The 17524-nt window shown below is 38.1% G+C and overlaps 2 protein-coding genes across 4 annotated transcripts in view; one reads left to right on the plus strand and one right to left on the minus strand.

Annotated features, from left to right (window-relative positions):
• The window catches only part of SREK1IP1 (SREK1 interacting protein 1), a 41939-nt gene extending 34252 nt beyond the window's left edge, over nt 1-7687 (minus strand). Inside the window, exon 1 of the mRNA XM_034655638.1 lies at nt 7435-7687. Coding sequence (XP_034511529.1) covers nt 7435-7687 — 253 coding nt within the window. The remainder of the gene's footprint in view (nt 1-7434) is intronic.
• A 173-nt stretch (nt 7688-7860) lies between these two features.
• The window catches only part of CWC27 (CWC27 spliceosome associated cyclophilin), a 185198-nt gene continuing 175534 nt past the window's right edge, over nt 7861-17524 (plus strand). Inside the window, exons 1-2 of one of the 3 annotated variants that reach the window (XM_034656283.1) lie at nt 7861-8119; nt 14995-15091. In XM_034656283.1, coding sequence (XP_034512174.1) covers nt 8078-8119; nt 14995-15091 — 139 coding nt within the window. In that variant the 5' untranslated portion in view covers nt 7861-8077. The remainder of the gene's footprint in view (nt 8120-14994; nt 15092-17524) is intronic. The other 2 variants (XM_034656282.1, XM_034656281.1) reach the window with 2 other exon arrangements.

A 17524-nucleotide genomic window follows, 5' to 3' on the forward strand; every position in this document is an offset into this window, starting at 1 on the left:
ACTGCCCATTTCCCCTTCCCTCAAGTCCATGGTAATCTCTATCCTACTTTCTGCCTCTATAAATTTACCTGTTCTAGGAATCTCATATAAGGGGAATCATACAATATTTATCCTTTTGTGTCTGAATTATTTTACTTAGCATAATGTTTTCAAGATCATCCAAATTGTAGCACATATCAGAAGACCATTCCTCTTTATGGCTGCATAATATATATATATATATATGTAGTTGAAACTAATTTTCACCTCCAATAAGGGCTTCCAGCAACCAGAAGGTCAGGAAAGAATTGCTCTATTATCTTAATGCAAAGCATCTAACTCTTAAATCCTTCATATGGAGATATAACCCAAATTCACTAATAAATTAGAGTACATAGAACACAAATATAAAACAGCACTAATTTTAAAACAAAGATCATTTTCAAAGTATCTCTCACTGTTATGAAGTTAAAACACTAGTCATTTTGCCCTAATTCCAAATTTACTGTAAAATATACATTACTGAGCTATTCTAGTAAAAATACAGCCAGGTATGCTATAATGCTTGTTCTAAAAACACAAATTTATTCCAATGCAACTGATGTAAGAGAGAACAATTTGAACATAATGTGACTTTTGTCTATGAAAAACACTAGGTGAATGCAGAAAGTGGTATCCAGTTGCTCTGAAGCTCATAGGAATATGCAAAACACACACAAGGACACACCCCAAAATATTTCTAGTGACCTCAGTTCACCATGTGTGCTGTGAGCACAGCCCACCCACATAAAGTGTTATAACTCTGATCTGATTTCACGACATCCTCTTCCTCTACCATTACTTCAGAACAATTCATAAACTGCAACTCTTATCAAGTCTGCTTCCATAGCAAACTTCAGGTCTTTTACAAGGTATAGTACCCTATTTACTGTATTATTTATGTGCCTTTTAACCAATTAACATATGCAAAACTGTGTTACTGTTATCTTTTATGTATCACTGATGAAGTTTTTGACTGCTGTGTCCCAATCTCATTTTTTTCTCATAAACCTTGTAGTTTGTATTGCATAGAGTAGGAACACATATGCTACACTGTAGCAGAACTGTGGTGTAACACTGGATTAATAATAAAATCTGAGGCTCTTTCATTATGAAATAATTGTCTGTTGGAAAAAAAGCTCAGAGAATCCAGGTCAATGTTAAGTCTGTTTCCATAGAAACCACAGACGCTGAATGAGACGGAACAAAACTGTTCTAAATGAAGCATTACCATTCCTACAATAAACTAAAAATGTTGTAATGGACAGATCTAAATGATCTCACCTCAGCACTTAGGAGAAATTAACTTATTTATGACGAACTCGATCTCCTATTTTTAGAATGAACGAAATATCAAACTTTTTCAGAGTAGGTCATCTTCTTTAACATAACTGTAACTTTTACATGAAAGGGCAATACAACAAGAACTCTAAATAAATAACTCCATATCAACTATGTCCTCACCAATTTTTGGTTAAGTTAAAATTTCAAGCTTCATTTGTCCTAATTCTCATGACTGCTAGGCCAAATGAATACTTCTACCTGGGGCATTGAATCTGATGCCTCTGATACAATAAATTTGAGACAAGTGACACTGTGAAGTGGGGACATTTCATTCATTCACCTGTCAAGATGCAGTTTCTAGTGGCAGTGATCCACAGAGAGCAGCCCTCCTAACCAGGTCCGTGGCTGTGCAGCACCTTGGCTATGGGTGTCCTTGCTCTTATCTGTTCTCCCAAGTCTTGTTATACAGCCTTTGCTTACATTCTGTGAGCTCCCTGAGATCTTTCATTTTCTTCAATTAACTGGTCAGTTTCTGTTGTCTGGAACAAGAACTCTGCTGATAAAATGGTACTCAAGATCCATGCCAAACTGAATAGCAAGGCCATATTGGGAGGCCCTTATTAGCTCAATTAGAAGTTATCCATTTCCCCATCTGAGGTTCTCATGCTGTTCTTTGTTCCATTCCTCTTTAAAGTTTGCTAACGCTGTTGAGAGTAATGGAGCCTGTCTCCCTTGAAATGTTCCTTTGTAATCATGACCTATAATCCTAAAACCACTGAATAAAAACTTGCAAAATAGCCTACATAAAAAAAAAAAAGGCTAAGACCACCTAAAACAAACTCAAAAGACACATGAGAATGTAGGAACAAATATTTTCAACTCATAGCACCAATTAAGGGCAATTATGCCTACCATATAAAACCCAGAAAATCATGAAAAAAAACCAACAACCAACAGGAAAAAAAAATTCAGCAAAAGAGCTAAACAGAAAGCTCACAGAAACAGAAAAGTTTGAAACACAGAGATGCTCATCCTTACTCATAATAAGTGAAATGTACATTAAAATCTATATTGAGATTCTCTTTGCACTTATCAGAATAGCAAAGGAAGGGCTGAAGAGAGTATGGGGCAGACATACTCCCATACAGTGCTGAGTATGAAAATCAATACCACCCCCATGGAAAGCAAGGTGACAAAATCTATCAGAACTATAAATGTACATACTTCTTTGACCTAGCACTTCCCCATTTGGGAATTAATCTTCTCAATTTGCTTGCACAAATGCATACTGACTAATATTGACTTATATACAAAGTTATTCACTACAGCATCATTTGTAATTGTAAAAGAGTGGAAATAATTTAGACATAAATAAATTATGGTTAGTTTTTACTTAATGATATCTGATGATCTCTAAGATATAAAGAAAAAAAGCAAGGTACAGAACAGTGCTTATGGTATGTTGTCATTTTGTATGAAAGAAGATTAGATATAGAGAAAACACAGATTATACATAGATTTTATTTATAGATAGATGAAGAAATATAAAAAAGATCTCTAAGAATATAAATTAGTTACCTGAAAGAAGAAGTGCCTCCAGGGATAGAAAGGGTGAGAAATATGTCACTACACACCTTTTGGTACCTTTAAAACCTGAAGCATGTGGATGAAACACCTTCTCAAAAACCAAACTAAAAACCTCCCTCAAACAACCCAACATAAAGAAGAGTTCTTTAACAAAGGTAGTAACTGCACTTGTAAATTCTTCAAAGAAGCTACATTACAGATTTATAATACAATTTTATTAACTGATGGTTTTAGGAATAAATTGCAGAGGTCTTTATCTCTTTATTTGTTAAATATTAGCAAGGGCTTACTCTGCATCTAGAACTCTGTTCAACAACTTGAGTGGCAGGGAAGGGCTCAGGTAAAAGGCTGCCTTTTACCTCCCAGGAACTTAAAGGAGTAGAAAAAGCTAGTTTCTCCAGCTTCCAGAACATGCCATTCAATTCTGTATACAACTTATTGCTTAGCATTGTGTAGACTTGCTAGATGTCCTCAACAAATGCTTGCTGCTTTGAGGTTAGAAACTTAAGAAAATACTTCACCACTTGGGAATCAGTAACTTATGCAGCTCACAGTTGATGGCTATGAAACTAGTGTCTGCAGTGTCACTGGCCCCTATGAAGAATGACAGACACTGGAATTAACAGTTACAAAAGAAGGACAATTGAAAAAAAAGACAAATGAAATAAAAATAACGGCTACTTAGGCAAGAGAAGGGAAAAATGACAAAGGCATAAGGGACCTTCCAACGGTGATGGAAATATTTAAAATCTTGATCTGGGTGATAGAGAAATATGAAATTCACAGATAGGGGCCAAGAACTAACTTCTTACCACCCCACCCCCCGGAAAGGCTGGGATCAGATATATAGTTAAGGAAAATTATTTCAGCAGCAATGTGCAGCATAGACTAGAGAGAAAAGAAATTATGTACAGTTTAGGACTGAAAAGCAATTGGATGCACTGTAATTTAGAATTCTTCTATTACTAAGATGTTATAGTAATGTGTTTTAAAAATTTGACTCACTTTCATAAGCCAGATTAATGTTATTTTGGCTACAGAAAATTCCCTATCTTGGTGATATAGATTTTACTGAATGAAAGAAAAAGTTTTTGTGCCAAGCACATCAGTAACATGCACTGCCACTGGTGTCAGGTCGACTCCTCATGGGGAACGGTGAATCATTAACATGAATGTCAGAACTAATTTCAACAACTGTGAATGGGCAAAATTGTTTCTAAAAGAAAGTCAACTTCACTGAAACCTGTATTTAAATCTTGTTTTTATTTTTTAAAGATTTTATTATTTTGAGAGAGAGAGCGAGAGTGAGCACGAACAGGACGTAGGGGCAGAGGGAGAAGCAGGCTCCCTGCTGAGCAGGGAACCCACGTGGGACTCAATCCCAGGACTCTGGGATCATGACCTACACTGGAGGTGGATGCTTAACCGACTGAGCCACAAAGGTGCCCCTTAAATGTCATTTTTAAAATAACAACAGAGTCTACGATTTCCCTAATAAAGTAAACATTTCATTGTGTGGCCTACGTAATGCTGTATGTTTACACATAATGCTGTGGAAAAACAGCTGAAGTAGGTGACCATAAAACAAAACAGGCTGATTTTCATTGTGGAAAGCATCCTCATCACTTTATAGTCTTATCTCATAATAATCATTAGCAAGACCACCCGAGAAATGCTATGCTGAATCCATATGGGCATTATACCTAAAAATAAGAGAGCATAACACAATACTTGGCCTTCTCAATAATTACCTCAAAAGGTTTCTGATGGAGCCCTATTTTTCTTTAATACCCTATCTGGATCGATCACGCAAGAAATTATCTCAACATTTTCGGTATCTCTATTTCCTAATGGTACTTGCATTGTACTCTTACAGTGCTGTCGTCTATCATCTCAATTTTTGCTGGATTTAAACAGTCTATCCATGTCTTGCCATCTAGCTTAATGCCACAATTTAAGATTATTACACTTTGGAGCATTATTTTCAATTGGAAGAAGGTTAACATATCTATAACACCGGTCTAAGTTTAAGGCAATTCCAATAAGGACTTTTAAAAAAATCACTTTTTTTCTTCTTTCTTAAGCACCACATTTTCATTACTAGACTTAAGTTTCATGAGCACACCAGCTCTGATATTGTGTCCCCCAGAGTGTCTATACCATGTATAGAGCTCAAAACGCTTGCTAAAGTAATAAAACCAACAGCAACAGCAACTCAACTCTAGATGTAGCGGTGCAATACGAGGATCACCAGGGCTGATGTGAGGGCTCAGCATGTCTAGGCAATCCACTGTGCAGACCGGCCTTCCTCTGCTGGCTCCTCACATGTTGATAAGCTCCAGGTGCAGCCACAGACCCTTCCTTCACACTCTACACACTTCACCTGAGCACAGGCAGCCACTACAATGATCTTAACTCCTATTACATCTGTGGATGACTCTAATTGTGGTCTTTGATTCTGGCTTCTTTCCTAAGCTACAAATTTTATTTCTCACTGCCTATTAGATATTTCCATTCATATGTCTGATTATACCTCAACACAAGCCCCAAACTGAAATTCTCATCATCCCCCTAAAACCTGCTCCTTCTCACGTACAGCCTATATTAGTAAATGGCCCCACCCAACCACATAACAGTGAAACCCAAGTATACCCTACTTCTTGTCTTACCCACCTACACTGAATCAATCACTGATTCCTAGTGAGTGTATTATCAAAAATGTATCTCCAATCCACGCGCTTCTCTCCTCTCCTGATACCATACCTGAAGCATCATCATAACTTACCAGAAATTACTCCTAATTGATGACCTTGTCTCCAAACTAGCTCCCTTCCAATCTATTGGAATTATCTTTCATTCCACAATGATCTTTCTAAAATGTGAACCTCTTAAAACTCTTAAATAGCTTCTTATAGTCCTTGGGAAAATATCCAAATTATCTGTGGTGGCTTAGAAGGTCCTTTAAGAGGTGGAAACTACCTTGTTAATTATACTACAACATGGCAAGATGAATAAGTGCATGGGACTAGAAGAGCCCCACTGACCTGTCATTTACCAGCTATCCCATAATTAGCAAGAGACTTGATTTGTTTATTCCTCAGTATACTCATATAAAATCGAAGTATTAATACTTATCTTACAGTGTGGACATTAAATGAGATTCAGTGCTTGACACACTGTGTGACACATATGATACATGGTATACGCTACTTACACATCTGATACATTAGTAAATATTAGTTACTGTTATGAACTCTCTAGTTAATTTCTCACTTCTCTCCCACTTGTATTCTGAGTTCTATTTATAGGGAGTACCTTTTACTTCTTTTATTTCCTTTTTATGTCCATCTTCCTAGCCCCACCAGTCTTCTGTGAGGTGCCCTTACTATGTGCTCCTGAAGGCTTCAAATTCTCCCTGCCATACAAATGTCTGACTTTCTGGCCCTTCCTTTCCATTGCTAAATTCTAAGCTCTGTGTGAAGAGCAACTGTCTTGTTCACCACTGTATTCCCCCTACTGCCTACCAGGTGGTAGGCACTTTAAATATTGTTCTGTGTATGAATGAGTGGATCTTTCCTCTCTCAAAATCCCCCTCCTCCCAAATCTGCTGAGGTTAGAAAAGTGCAATATTCCAGAACAATGATCCGTAAAATACAATTCAGGAAAGGCTGCCACGGTACAAACATGGTTAAATAATACTGGGAAAGGGAAAGGTTAAAACAAAGTTAGGGCTTCTGAACCATGGCACTTCTGAGTTTTTCATATACTAAAGAGCATTGTGAATCTCCAAGCTGTATGTTTGGCGGAGGGAGAAGGGAAGGTAGGGATATAATTCTAAAAGTAACTCCTGCAACCAGGGTTCTTCAGAAGATGTCACAGCAAACCTGGTTTAGGCAGACGCCCTCCCCGACTAGACTTCCAAGTAAGCTGGTAGTTGTGGACCGGAAATCTATGAAGCACTTATTTCGTAGGGTTCACTGTTTTTAGTTCGGTACCCACTGGACATAGAACCTGAGAGCTGGAAGAAACCACAGACATAAAGGAGCGAATCTTCCTTTACAGATGCACAAAGAGAGGCCCAGAGGGGGAAGTGACCGGTCCACTGCCGCACAGGAACTCCGTACAATCGGAAGAGAGAGTAGAAGCCCAGACTTCAATTTCGTCCCTGCGACTTCCACGACAAACAATGCCTCTGGCTACTTGGGTCCGTCAAGTGCTGCCACTTGAATTTTATTTTCAAGCCACAGCGAAGTTAAGTCCGTTTTTCTCGGCTCCTCGCCCCCTAGGCCTACAGTTCCCGGCCCTCCTGCCCCACGACGCTTCCCAGGAATCCACCCAGCGCCGCGGGTGCTTGATTGGGGTGGGGGAGATCGTTTCTGTCGTTCCTTCTTTCCTTCAGAGATTATTTTTGGAGAGTAAACTTTTTTCATGTAGACCAAACGAACCTGTTTTTTTAACGCCTCCGCCTCAATCCCCATGGGCGCAACTCCCGAGCCCAGAGCACCCCAACCTACCCTACCCGCTCCCTTCCTCGCCTAGACCTACGGGCCCTGGCGTCGGTCTTCACCTGGGACTGCCATGGCGCTGGTGAGAGAGGTCGCAGGAGCCGTAGGCTTTCGAGAGGACGCCCGCCTCCTGCCTGCAGCGAGGACAACAAACGGCGAGGACGGCCTCTTCTTCCCACCTGCGCCGCGGGACCTCGGTGACAGTCCTGGAAGGTCGCTGGCGAAGCGGAACCAAGTCGCGTTGATTCAGTTTCCAGGGGAGTTCTATTACAGAGCACACAGGTCCGAACCATTGCTGCCAGCTTGGGGGGGGCGGTGAGTGAGACCTGCACATACGTGTACTGAAGTAAACAACACCAAGATTTACAGATTGCATTTAAAAGTTGTAACACAAATTAAATTAATCTGTGGGTTCTTAATCTTTTCTCCTTCCCCGGAGACCATTGGAATCCCCCTTCTCAGGATTAGCGGTGCTCTGGTCCAGGAGCGACCTGGCGGCGTCCGTGAGGAACTAGTTTGGGGGAAAGGTAGTGCTTGGTGTCGCTGTCTTGGCGATATCGACAAACTGGAGCTTTCCGCGACCACCCGATTGAAGGAACCGTGCACTGATAGGTGGAGAGCTTTAGTGATCTGCCCTCCGTTCTCGTTCCCAATTAGAAGCAGAGTCCTGAGGACTGACCAGCATGAGCAACATCTACATCCAGGAGCCTCCCACGAACGGGAAGGTGAGAGCCTCATCTAGGGTACCTGGGCTCCTCCAAGTGATACCTCACTGAGTAAGGGAGTTCTGGGGGTCTTAGGGTTGGAAAAGATCCCAAGAAGTCATGTCCCTTACTCCTGCCTCTGAACAGGATTGCATCGAAACCATCTATTAACACTTCTCATCAAATACTTTGAAAAAGTCCTCAAATTTAGATTTCTCCATCTACCAGCCTTCTGCTCCTGTTCTTGCTTCAGCCTAACTCATGCAGGAGTTTTCTAGGGCCTTAGGTAGAAACCTTAGTACATTTTTTCCCCCTTTTTGCTTAACTTGGAAACTACTCTTTCTCCATTTGTTCTACAATCATTTATCGAGCACCTGCTGGCACCGGGCACTGTTCTAGGTTCCGGGGCCACAAACATGGATGGATAAGGTCTACTTGTTGCCCTGGAAGAGCTTATGATTTTGTTTGGGAGGCAGGCAGGTAAAGAAAAACCTTGTGAAGCATCAGTGAGTTTGAGGTTATACTGCTTCTGGTCAAGGGAAGATTTACTTGCTTTACTCTGGAGTAAGATTTGACTTGGTCATAAAGAGGAAAAGCTTTAAGGGATATACATGCCTGAACGGGAGATCTTTTATTCAACAAATGTTTATTGAGCAACTAGCACATGCCAACCTTTATGCTAGGTTTTAGGGATACAAGGGAAAGAAAAACCAGCATTGTCCCTATTATCATGGAGTCAGTGGAGTGAAATATACATTCACCAGATGGTCATGCAAATAAGTGCAAGCTAGCTGTGATAAACACTGTCCTTATGAAAGAGAATTGGGCTTCAGAGAATATTAGGCATAGCCAAAGTTTTACTTCAGAAACAACTGGGGATTTTTTTCCAGTGTAAGGCCAGTTGAAGACATCGAAGCATCAAAGTTCTGTACCATAGAGAGCACGTGGCAAGAATTTTGGCCTGGAAAGAATTTAAAGAGATATAATAAGTTTGCTCCGTGTATGTTTAGTGCCTATGCTGTCTAATGATACATTAGATACTAAAAGGATAGATATTCAGAATAAATGGGAAAAAGTTCCTCCCTTCAAAAAGCATAGTATCAACTGAGAAGTAAATAACACGTTTTATCAGTGGTAGACCCCTGGCAATTGCCCATACATGTGTTTTGCTGTTACTCTGGCCTCTGAAGATGAGGCACATAAAGTACCATTGATAGAAATGTCCTTATTCACTCAAGATGAAATTTCCACATATTATGATCATTTAATTTAAATCACATATTAATATATATTTATTCTTAAGAAGCATTTTATTATCAAAGTATTGTCTTATTTAGGAGCCTTAGGAAAAGGAGCCACTGAAATCTCACAAAGTAGAGTTGGCCAAAAGAAATGTATGGAGGAAGGAGTCATATGCCTTTTTTGTTGTTGTTGTTAATTATTTAAATTAAATTTAGTTAACATATACTTTATTATTAGTTTCAGGGATAGAATTTAGTGATTCATCAATTGCATATAACACTCAGTGCTCATTAAGCAAATGTCCTCCTTAGTACCCATCACCCAATTATCCTTTCCTCCCACCCACTTCCCCTCCAGCAACCTTCAGTTTGTTTCCTAGAGGTCAGTGTCTCTTATGGTTTGCCTCCCTGTTTTCATCTTATTTTATTTTTCCTTCACTTTGCTTATGTTCATCTGTTTTGTTTCTTAAATTCCACATATGAGTGAAGTCAAATGGTGTTTGTCTTTCTTGGACTGACTTATTTTGCTCAGCAGAATACCCTGTAGTTTCATCCATGTCATTGCAAATGGCAAGATTCATTCTTTTTGATGGCTGAGTAATATTCCATTGTACAGATATGTCACATCTTTTTTATCTGTTCATCTGTCAGTGGACATCTGGGCTCTTTCCATCTTTTGGCTATTTTGGGCATTGCTTCTAAACATTGGGGTGCATGTACCCCTTTGAATCACTATGTGTGTATCCTTTGGATAAATACCTAGTAGTGCAATTGCTGGGTCCTAGGATAGGTCAATTTTTAACTTTTGAGGAACCTCCATACTGTTTTCCAAAGTAGCTGTATCAGTTTATATTCCCACCAAAAGTATAAGAGTGCTCCCCTTTCTCTATATCGCTGCCAACGTCTGTTGTTTCCTGACTTATTAATCTTAGCCATTCTGACCACTGTGAGGTAGTACCCATTGTGGTTTTGATCTGTATTTTCCTGATGCCAAGCGATGTTGAACCTTTTTCCCTGTGTTGGCCATTTGTATGTCTTCTTTGGAGAAGTGTCTGTGCCTTCTGCCCATTTCGTGACTGGATTTTTTGTTTTTTGGGTATTGAGTTTGATAAATTCTTTATAGACTTTGGATACTAGCCCTTTATCTGATAAGACATTTGCAAATATCTTCCCTCCTTCTGTTGGTTGTCTTTTAGTTTTGCTGACTGTTTCTTTTGCTGTGTGAAAGCTTTTTATCTTGATGAAGTCCCAATAGTTCATTTTTGCCTTTGTTTCCTTCACCTTTGGAGACGTGTCTAGCAAAAAGTTGCTGTGGCCGAGGTCGAAGAGGTTGCTGCCTGTGTTCTCCTCCAGGATTTTGATGGATTCCTGTCTCACATTTAGGTCTTTCATCCATTTTGAGTTTATTTGTGTGTGTGGTATAAGTAGTCCATTTTCATTCTTCTGCATGTTGCTGTCCAATTTTCCCAACACCGTTTGTTAAAGAGACTGTCTTTTTTCTGTTGGATATTCTTTCCTGCTTTGTCGAAGATTAATTGACCACATGTGCCTTATTTTTTAATTCAGTATTTTATCAGTGTTAAGATTAAGAAACTCTGGTAGGCAAGGTGGCCCAACCTTTTTTTCTTTTTTTTTTTTTGAGAGAGAGGGAGCAGGAGCAGGGGGAAGAGGGAGAAGCAGACTCCCTCTTGAACAGGGAGCCCGGTGTGGGGCTCGATCCCAGGACCCTGAGATCATGACCTGAACCGAAGATAGACGCTTAATCTACTGAGCCACCCAGGTGCCCCCACGTATGCATTCTGTTTACTGGGTGTAAGTTGACTGTGGCCAAAAAAATTATATAAGAATAATAATTACAACAGTAATAGCTACCATTTTTTGAGCATTTACTATTTGTCAGGTACTGTTCAAAGCAGTCTATGTAGAATAAATCATTTTGTCCTCACAACAAACCTATAAGAATATTATTATCCCTATTTTTAGATAAGCAAGTTGAGTCACAGGTATGTTAGCTATCATGTCCAAAATAACAAAGCTACCTTACCCTTTATAAGTGGAAGGGTCAGTTTGGCATTTGAGCAACCTGATTCCACAGCCTGTGAAGGGAGGGATGATGTACATTGGCTTGTTCTTTTGAGCAGTGGTTTCTGAACCAGTGACTGTACACCTTGGGGTCCGTGCAAAACCATCCATGAGATGCAGGGAGAAAAATCTACATTCTCCTGTTTGTATTTATTTTCTTCTTTCTTGTTTAAATGTAATATTTTACATATAAAAAGGAACATATAAATTCAGTTACTCATTTAGTCATTTTTTATATATCATGATATAACTTTTCCTAATGCCTTGCTAAATGGATTACATTTCGTGGTATCTGGATCAACTAAACCAGTCCTTATAAATTTCATATTAAAAATAATATTAATAATGTAAATATAGGCAAACCATAAGAAAACACTAGAGCTGATGCCTCAGCATGGGAAGTGTGTCAAAAATCAGAAATTGTTATGAAAATTGTTTGAAATATGGATTTCTGGGGCACCTGGGTGGTGCAGTAGTTAAGCGTCTGCCTTCAGCTCAGGGCATGATTCTAGCGTTCTGGGATGGAGCCCCACGTCAGGCTCCTTCTCTAGGAGACTGCTTCTCCCTCTCCCACTCCCCCTGCTTGTGTTCCCTCTCTCACTGGCTGTCTCTGTCAAATAAATAAATAAAAATCTTTAAAAAAAATGAAATATGGATTTCTATTTTTTATTGTTAATGGCAAACTTTGTCTTAAATGTGTATTGTGCCTTGACATATATTTATAAGTAAGAATATAAAGCCATTGTGATTTTCAAGACATTTAAAAAAGTGTATAGAACAGGCAGATGGACCTCTACAATTTGAAAGCGACATTATACTAAATGAAAGAAACCAGATACAAAAAGCCATATATTGTATGATCTATTTATATTAAATGTTCAATAGGCAAATCCACAGATACAGAAGGTAGCTGAGTGGTTGCCAAGGGATAGGAGTAGGAGGAAATAGGGAGTGACTGCTAATGGGGACAGGGTTTCTTTTGGAGGTAATGAAATGTTCTGTAATTAGATAGTGCTCATGGTACTAAAAACTAAAAAGGTGAATAGTTCAGTATGTGAGTTACATCTCAGTAATGCTGTTATTTAAAAAAAAGTTTCATTATACCACTAGTAAAGAAGATTAAGAATTATTTAAAAATACCATTTTTGAAATGTTAACTTCTGTGACCCTTAAGATACTAGAGAAAAAAAAAATGTACTATTTGATGACTCTGTGCGCCTGATTCCTTCCCTCCCTTCCCACTTCCCTTTTCTTCTTTGCTAATAGGGATGCATACTTTGAAAAAGTTGGAATCATTGTATTAGAGTTGCAAGGGAGAGAAGACACGTGTAGTTTTCCTTTAACAGTAACGTTATATTTCAAGTATACAAGGGGATAATAGGATGGGACATTGTCTTTTTAGATATACTGTACTTTTAGGATTGGGATATACACCAGTTTTCATGCAAAATCAGAACGTGTTACCTGGTGTTTTAGATACAGTCTAGGGAGTTACTCAGCCACTCAGTTTGCATCCCAAATATATACCTCCCAACAAAATGAGAATCCAGTTGGGTTGGTTTGTCATGATAGAGTTTTTTTTATTTTTTTTTAAAGATTTTATTTAGTTATTTGAGAGAGAGAGAGAGAGAGCGCATGCACACACACCAGCCGGGGAGGGAGAGGGAGATGTAGACTCCATGCTGAGTGGGGAGCCTGACACAGGGCTCAATCCCAGAACCCCAAGATCATGACCTGAGCTGAAGGCCGACACCTAACCTACTAAGCCACCTAGGTGCCTCCCGTGATAGAGTATTTCTTTTGGGCATTGTTTCATGCCAAGCCAAATTAGAGGTCCTTTCCTTCAGGAGCTGGTAGAAAAGAGGCTTTCAAAGGATTCTGTTGACTATAGATGGTGATTTTGAGATACACCATTTTAGTAATATACAACCTAGAATTAGATTAAGATTGTTTCATTGTAAATTAGGAATGGCATGAATTTTTTTTTTTTAGGGGGGGGTCAGAGGGAGACAGAGAGAATCTCACGTAGACTCCCCACTGAGCACGGAGCCTGGCATGGGGCTCAGTCTCACAACCCTGATATCATGACCTGAGCCAAAATCAAGAGTCAGACGCTTAACTGACTGAGCCCTCCAGGTGCTCCAAGAATGGCATGATTTTGAATGAGAAAGTAGAGTGTTTGTATGTAAAAAGATAATTGTAAAATTGTCTTATGGTGTCACAAATTCATAGGTTCATCATTCTTTCATTTCTTAATTTGCTATGCCAGTATTATTGGAAGAAAAGCTACAAGAAACTTTCTTAATTAAAGCAAGTTTAAATGATTGATTTTTAAATAAGTTTTTCTGATTAAAAAAGGTACATGCTATTTTTTCCTCAAGTCCTAAATTATTTCTGAAAATGGTATTTGAAGACTAAATGTATAATGAAATGTATAATGACTTGTACTGAATGAATTTTTTTGATCAAAGTATAATTAACATACAGTGTTATTAGTTTGAGGTGAATGGTAGAATGATTCAACAATTCTATACAATATTCACTGTTCATCAAAATAAATGTACTCTTTAATCCCCTTTATCTATTTTACTACCCCCCACTTCCCCTCTGACAACCACCATTTTGTTCTCAGTATTGAAGGGTCTGAGGGTTATTTTTTTTCTTTTTTCTTTGTTTTGTTTCTTAAATTCCACAAATGTGTGAGAACATATGGTATCTGTCTTACCATGTTGGACTTACTTCACTTAGCATTATTATACCGTCTTCATCCATATTGCTGCAAGTGGCAATATTTCATTCTTTTTTATGACTAATATTCTATTACCAGATATAGATAGATAGATAGATAGATATTTGCATTTCCTTGAGTATTTGCATTACTCAGCTGATTTGAGCATCATTTCATATGTCTGTTGGCCATCTGTATGTCTTCTTTGGAACAATGTCTATTCAGGTCCTCTACCCATTTTTAATTGGATTATTTGTTTTGTTTTTTTGGTGTTGGGTTGTACAAGTTCTTTATATATTTTGGTTATTAACTCCTTATCAGACATATCATTTGCAAATATCTTCTCCTATTCATTAGGTTGCCTTTTCGTCTTGCTGATGGTTACCTGTGCTGTGCAGCTTTTTATTTTGGTGTAATCCCAATAGTTTATTTTTGCTTTTGTTGCTCTTGCCCAAAAAGACATAATCTACAAAAATGTTGCTAAGGCCAGTGTCAAATTACTATCTGTCTTGTCTTCTAGGAGTTTTACGGTTTCAGGTCTCACGTTTAAGTTTTTAATCCATCTTGAGTTTATTTTTATGTGTGCTATAAGCAAAGTGACCCAGTTTCCTTCTTTTGCATGTAGCTGTACAGTTTTTCCAATACCATTTGTTGAAGAGACTGTCTTTTCCCTGTTGTACTTTTTGAGTGTAGATTTTTTTAGTATACCGAGAAGGCCCAGTGAATTTAAATTTTAACCTTAAAATTGAAAACTCACTAATGAATGCTTCAAACTGAGCAGCCTTTCAACCAGTTATCAAGACAAAATGATAATTTAATATAATGATGTTATATTCTTTCTACAGGTTTTATTGAAAACTACAGCTGGAGATATTGACATAGAGTTGTGGTCAAAAGAAGCTCCTAAAGCTTGCAGAAATTTCATTCAGCTTTGTTTGGAAGGTAATCATAACTCTTGAGTTTTATTCTGTATGAGAAATTTTATTAATTTAAAAATAAACTGAAGTGTGTCTTTCCACAACATTGAAGCTTGCTGTTAAATGGTGGTGATGAATGATAAGAGTTGATATGAGTGATATGGTGTTGAGCTACTGTGTCAGGAAATAGAGGAGAGAAAGACTGTCTTTCAAATAAATCTGTATATTTAGCAGAGAAATTTATCTTACCAATAAAGCTTGGATCCTTTTTTCTCTTTTTGTCTATTCCCCACTTCTTTCTTTCATCCTTTAAATAAAGGTACTCCCTAAGATTACCCTGAGTTCTCCATTGTCTTTACTCTTCAGTTGTTACTTCTGTTCAAATAACTATCAAATTCAGAATTGCAGCCATTTCCTCTCTTCTTCACTTAATTTACATATCAAAGTGCCTAGTGGACTTTATTCCCATCTTCCGCTGTCAGCTGTAACTAAACCAGGTTACCTGGACTTTGACCTGCATGATTGTGATTGCGTTTTTACTTGGTCTTTATCTTTGTTATCTTTTATCTGTTTACCCTCTTATTTATTCATCTGGTAGCTGAATCCTCAGGCAGCCTGGCTTCCTAGCCTTCCAGACTTGTTTTTTATTGCACTAAATAACCATGGTTTCCGTTGACTATTATTTTTACTTCCTGAGCAGTTCCTTCCCATTTCCGCTTTTACACATATCCTCATACCTTTCTTCATATCCTCAGTCCCCTTTTCAGAATACTTTTTCTTTCCTTCTTTACTGTAAGTCTACCCACTTTTTTTTTTTTTAAAGATTTTATTTATTTATTTGACAGAGATAGAGACATCCAGCGAGAGAGGGAACACAAGCAGGGAGGAGTGGGAGAGGAAGAAGCAGGCTCATAGCAGAGGAGCCTGATGTGGGGCTCGATCCCGTAACACCGGGATCACGCCCTGAGCCGAAGGCAGACGCTTAACCGCTGTGCCACCCAGGCGCCCCCTACCCACTTTTTATTCTCTGTCCAGAATTCCGTCTTCTCCACAAAGCCTTCCATCCAGCATTCAGTGATGTCATTATCTATGTTTCCAGTATGATTTTAGACTGAGTCACAAAGTGACTATTTTTTCAATAAACTTTACAGAATTATACATCCACTTGAGTGTTTTCTCCTTCAGAATATTCCCTTACAGAACTAAACATTCTAAGCATTTTTGTAACTTCTTGGCTTTTAGAATACATTGCATATGGTTTTGAATATCTCCAGTGGTGGCAAATCATTGTCTTTCTAAGTTATATCAGATTTGTAGAGACAGACGAGGTTAATCAGGTATCAGAAAACAGCGTTTTGAGTCAAGAGCAAGGTGTGAAAGAGAACCCAGTAAAACCAGTAGGAGGGTACAGCAAGAGCTCTCCAAGTAGATAATAATTACACAAATAGATAAGTACCAGGGGAAGATTTAAGATATAAAAATACACAGACACCCCCCCCCAAAAAAAAACCTGCCAAAAAAAGCTCACAAAACATCTTTTTCTTTACATCTGCAAAGACCATTAATAATAATTGCTATGGCAGGCAGGAAGGAAATTGAGTCAGACAGGTAGTCAGAGAAGCTTCAAATAACTATCAACAGAACCAAGAAACACAGTAGACACAGAGAAGTCAGACTTATTTCTGGAAAGAAGTTTTGAAGACTCAAGCTCAAATTTTACAGGGGAAGAGTGAAAGTACAAAAACATTAGAAAGAATGAATGGTAATTAATAGTCCATGACCAGGTGAATGGAAGAAACAGAAAACATCTGGATATAATATGATAGTGAAGAAGAAGTAAAGTTCTTAAGTTAGGTCATTGTGGAACTTAATTGGAACAACAAAAAATTATTCTCCTATTTTTAAGAATACAAGGAGAAAGAAAAAAGAATAGGAAGATCGTAAGAAAAATAGCTAGAGCAATTCTCTTAAATTGAACAGGTGAAAGATAGAATTATTACTGCAAAGGCTAACAACAAACCTGAGAAGACTAATTTAAATGCAGGTACTCCTAAATAAAGTCAAGGTTTTAAAAATATAATTTAGAGAACCCCATTTTAATTCAGTAATTCTATGATTTAAACAAGTCATGATATTTCTAGATCTTATAACATTCATATCAGTATTTACTTCAAAAAGGGATGATTTCCAGAATTAAAAAGGAAATGAGTAAAAACCAGGAAGGTGGAACATGACATAGATATGGCAGTTAAAGGGATGTTTTTAGTTGTTGTTTTTTTAGCTTTACAGAGGTATTGTAGACAAATAAAAATTATATGTATTTAGGATGTACAACATGATTTTTTAAAAGTGTACAATGTGATGATTTAAGACACGTATACATTGAGAAATGAGTATCACAATCAAGTTAAGTAACATATCTGTCACCTCACATAGTTTACCTTGTGAGTGTATGTGT

Source organism: Ailuropoda melanoleuca, chromosome 3 (assembly GCF_002007445.2).
Source record: "Ailuropoda melanoleuca isolate Jingjing chromosome 3, ASM200744v2, whole genome shotgun sequence".
Classification (NCBI taxonomy): Eukaryota; Metazoa; Chordata; class Mammalia; order Carnivora; family Ursidae; genus Ailuropoda; species Ailuropoda melanoleuca.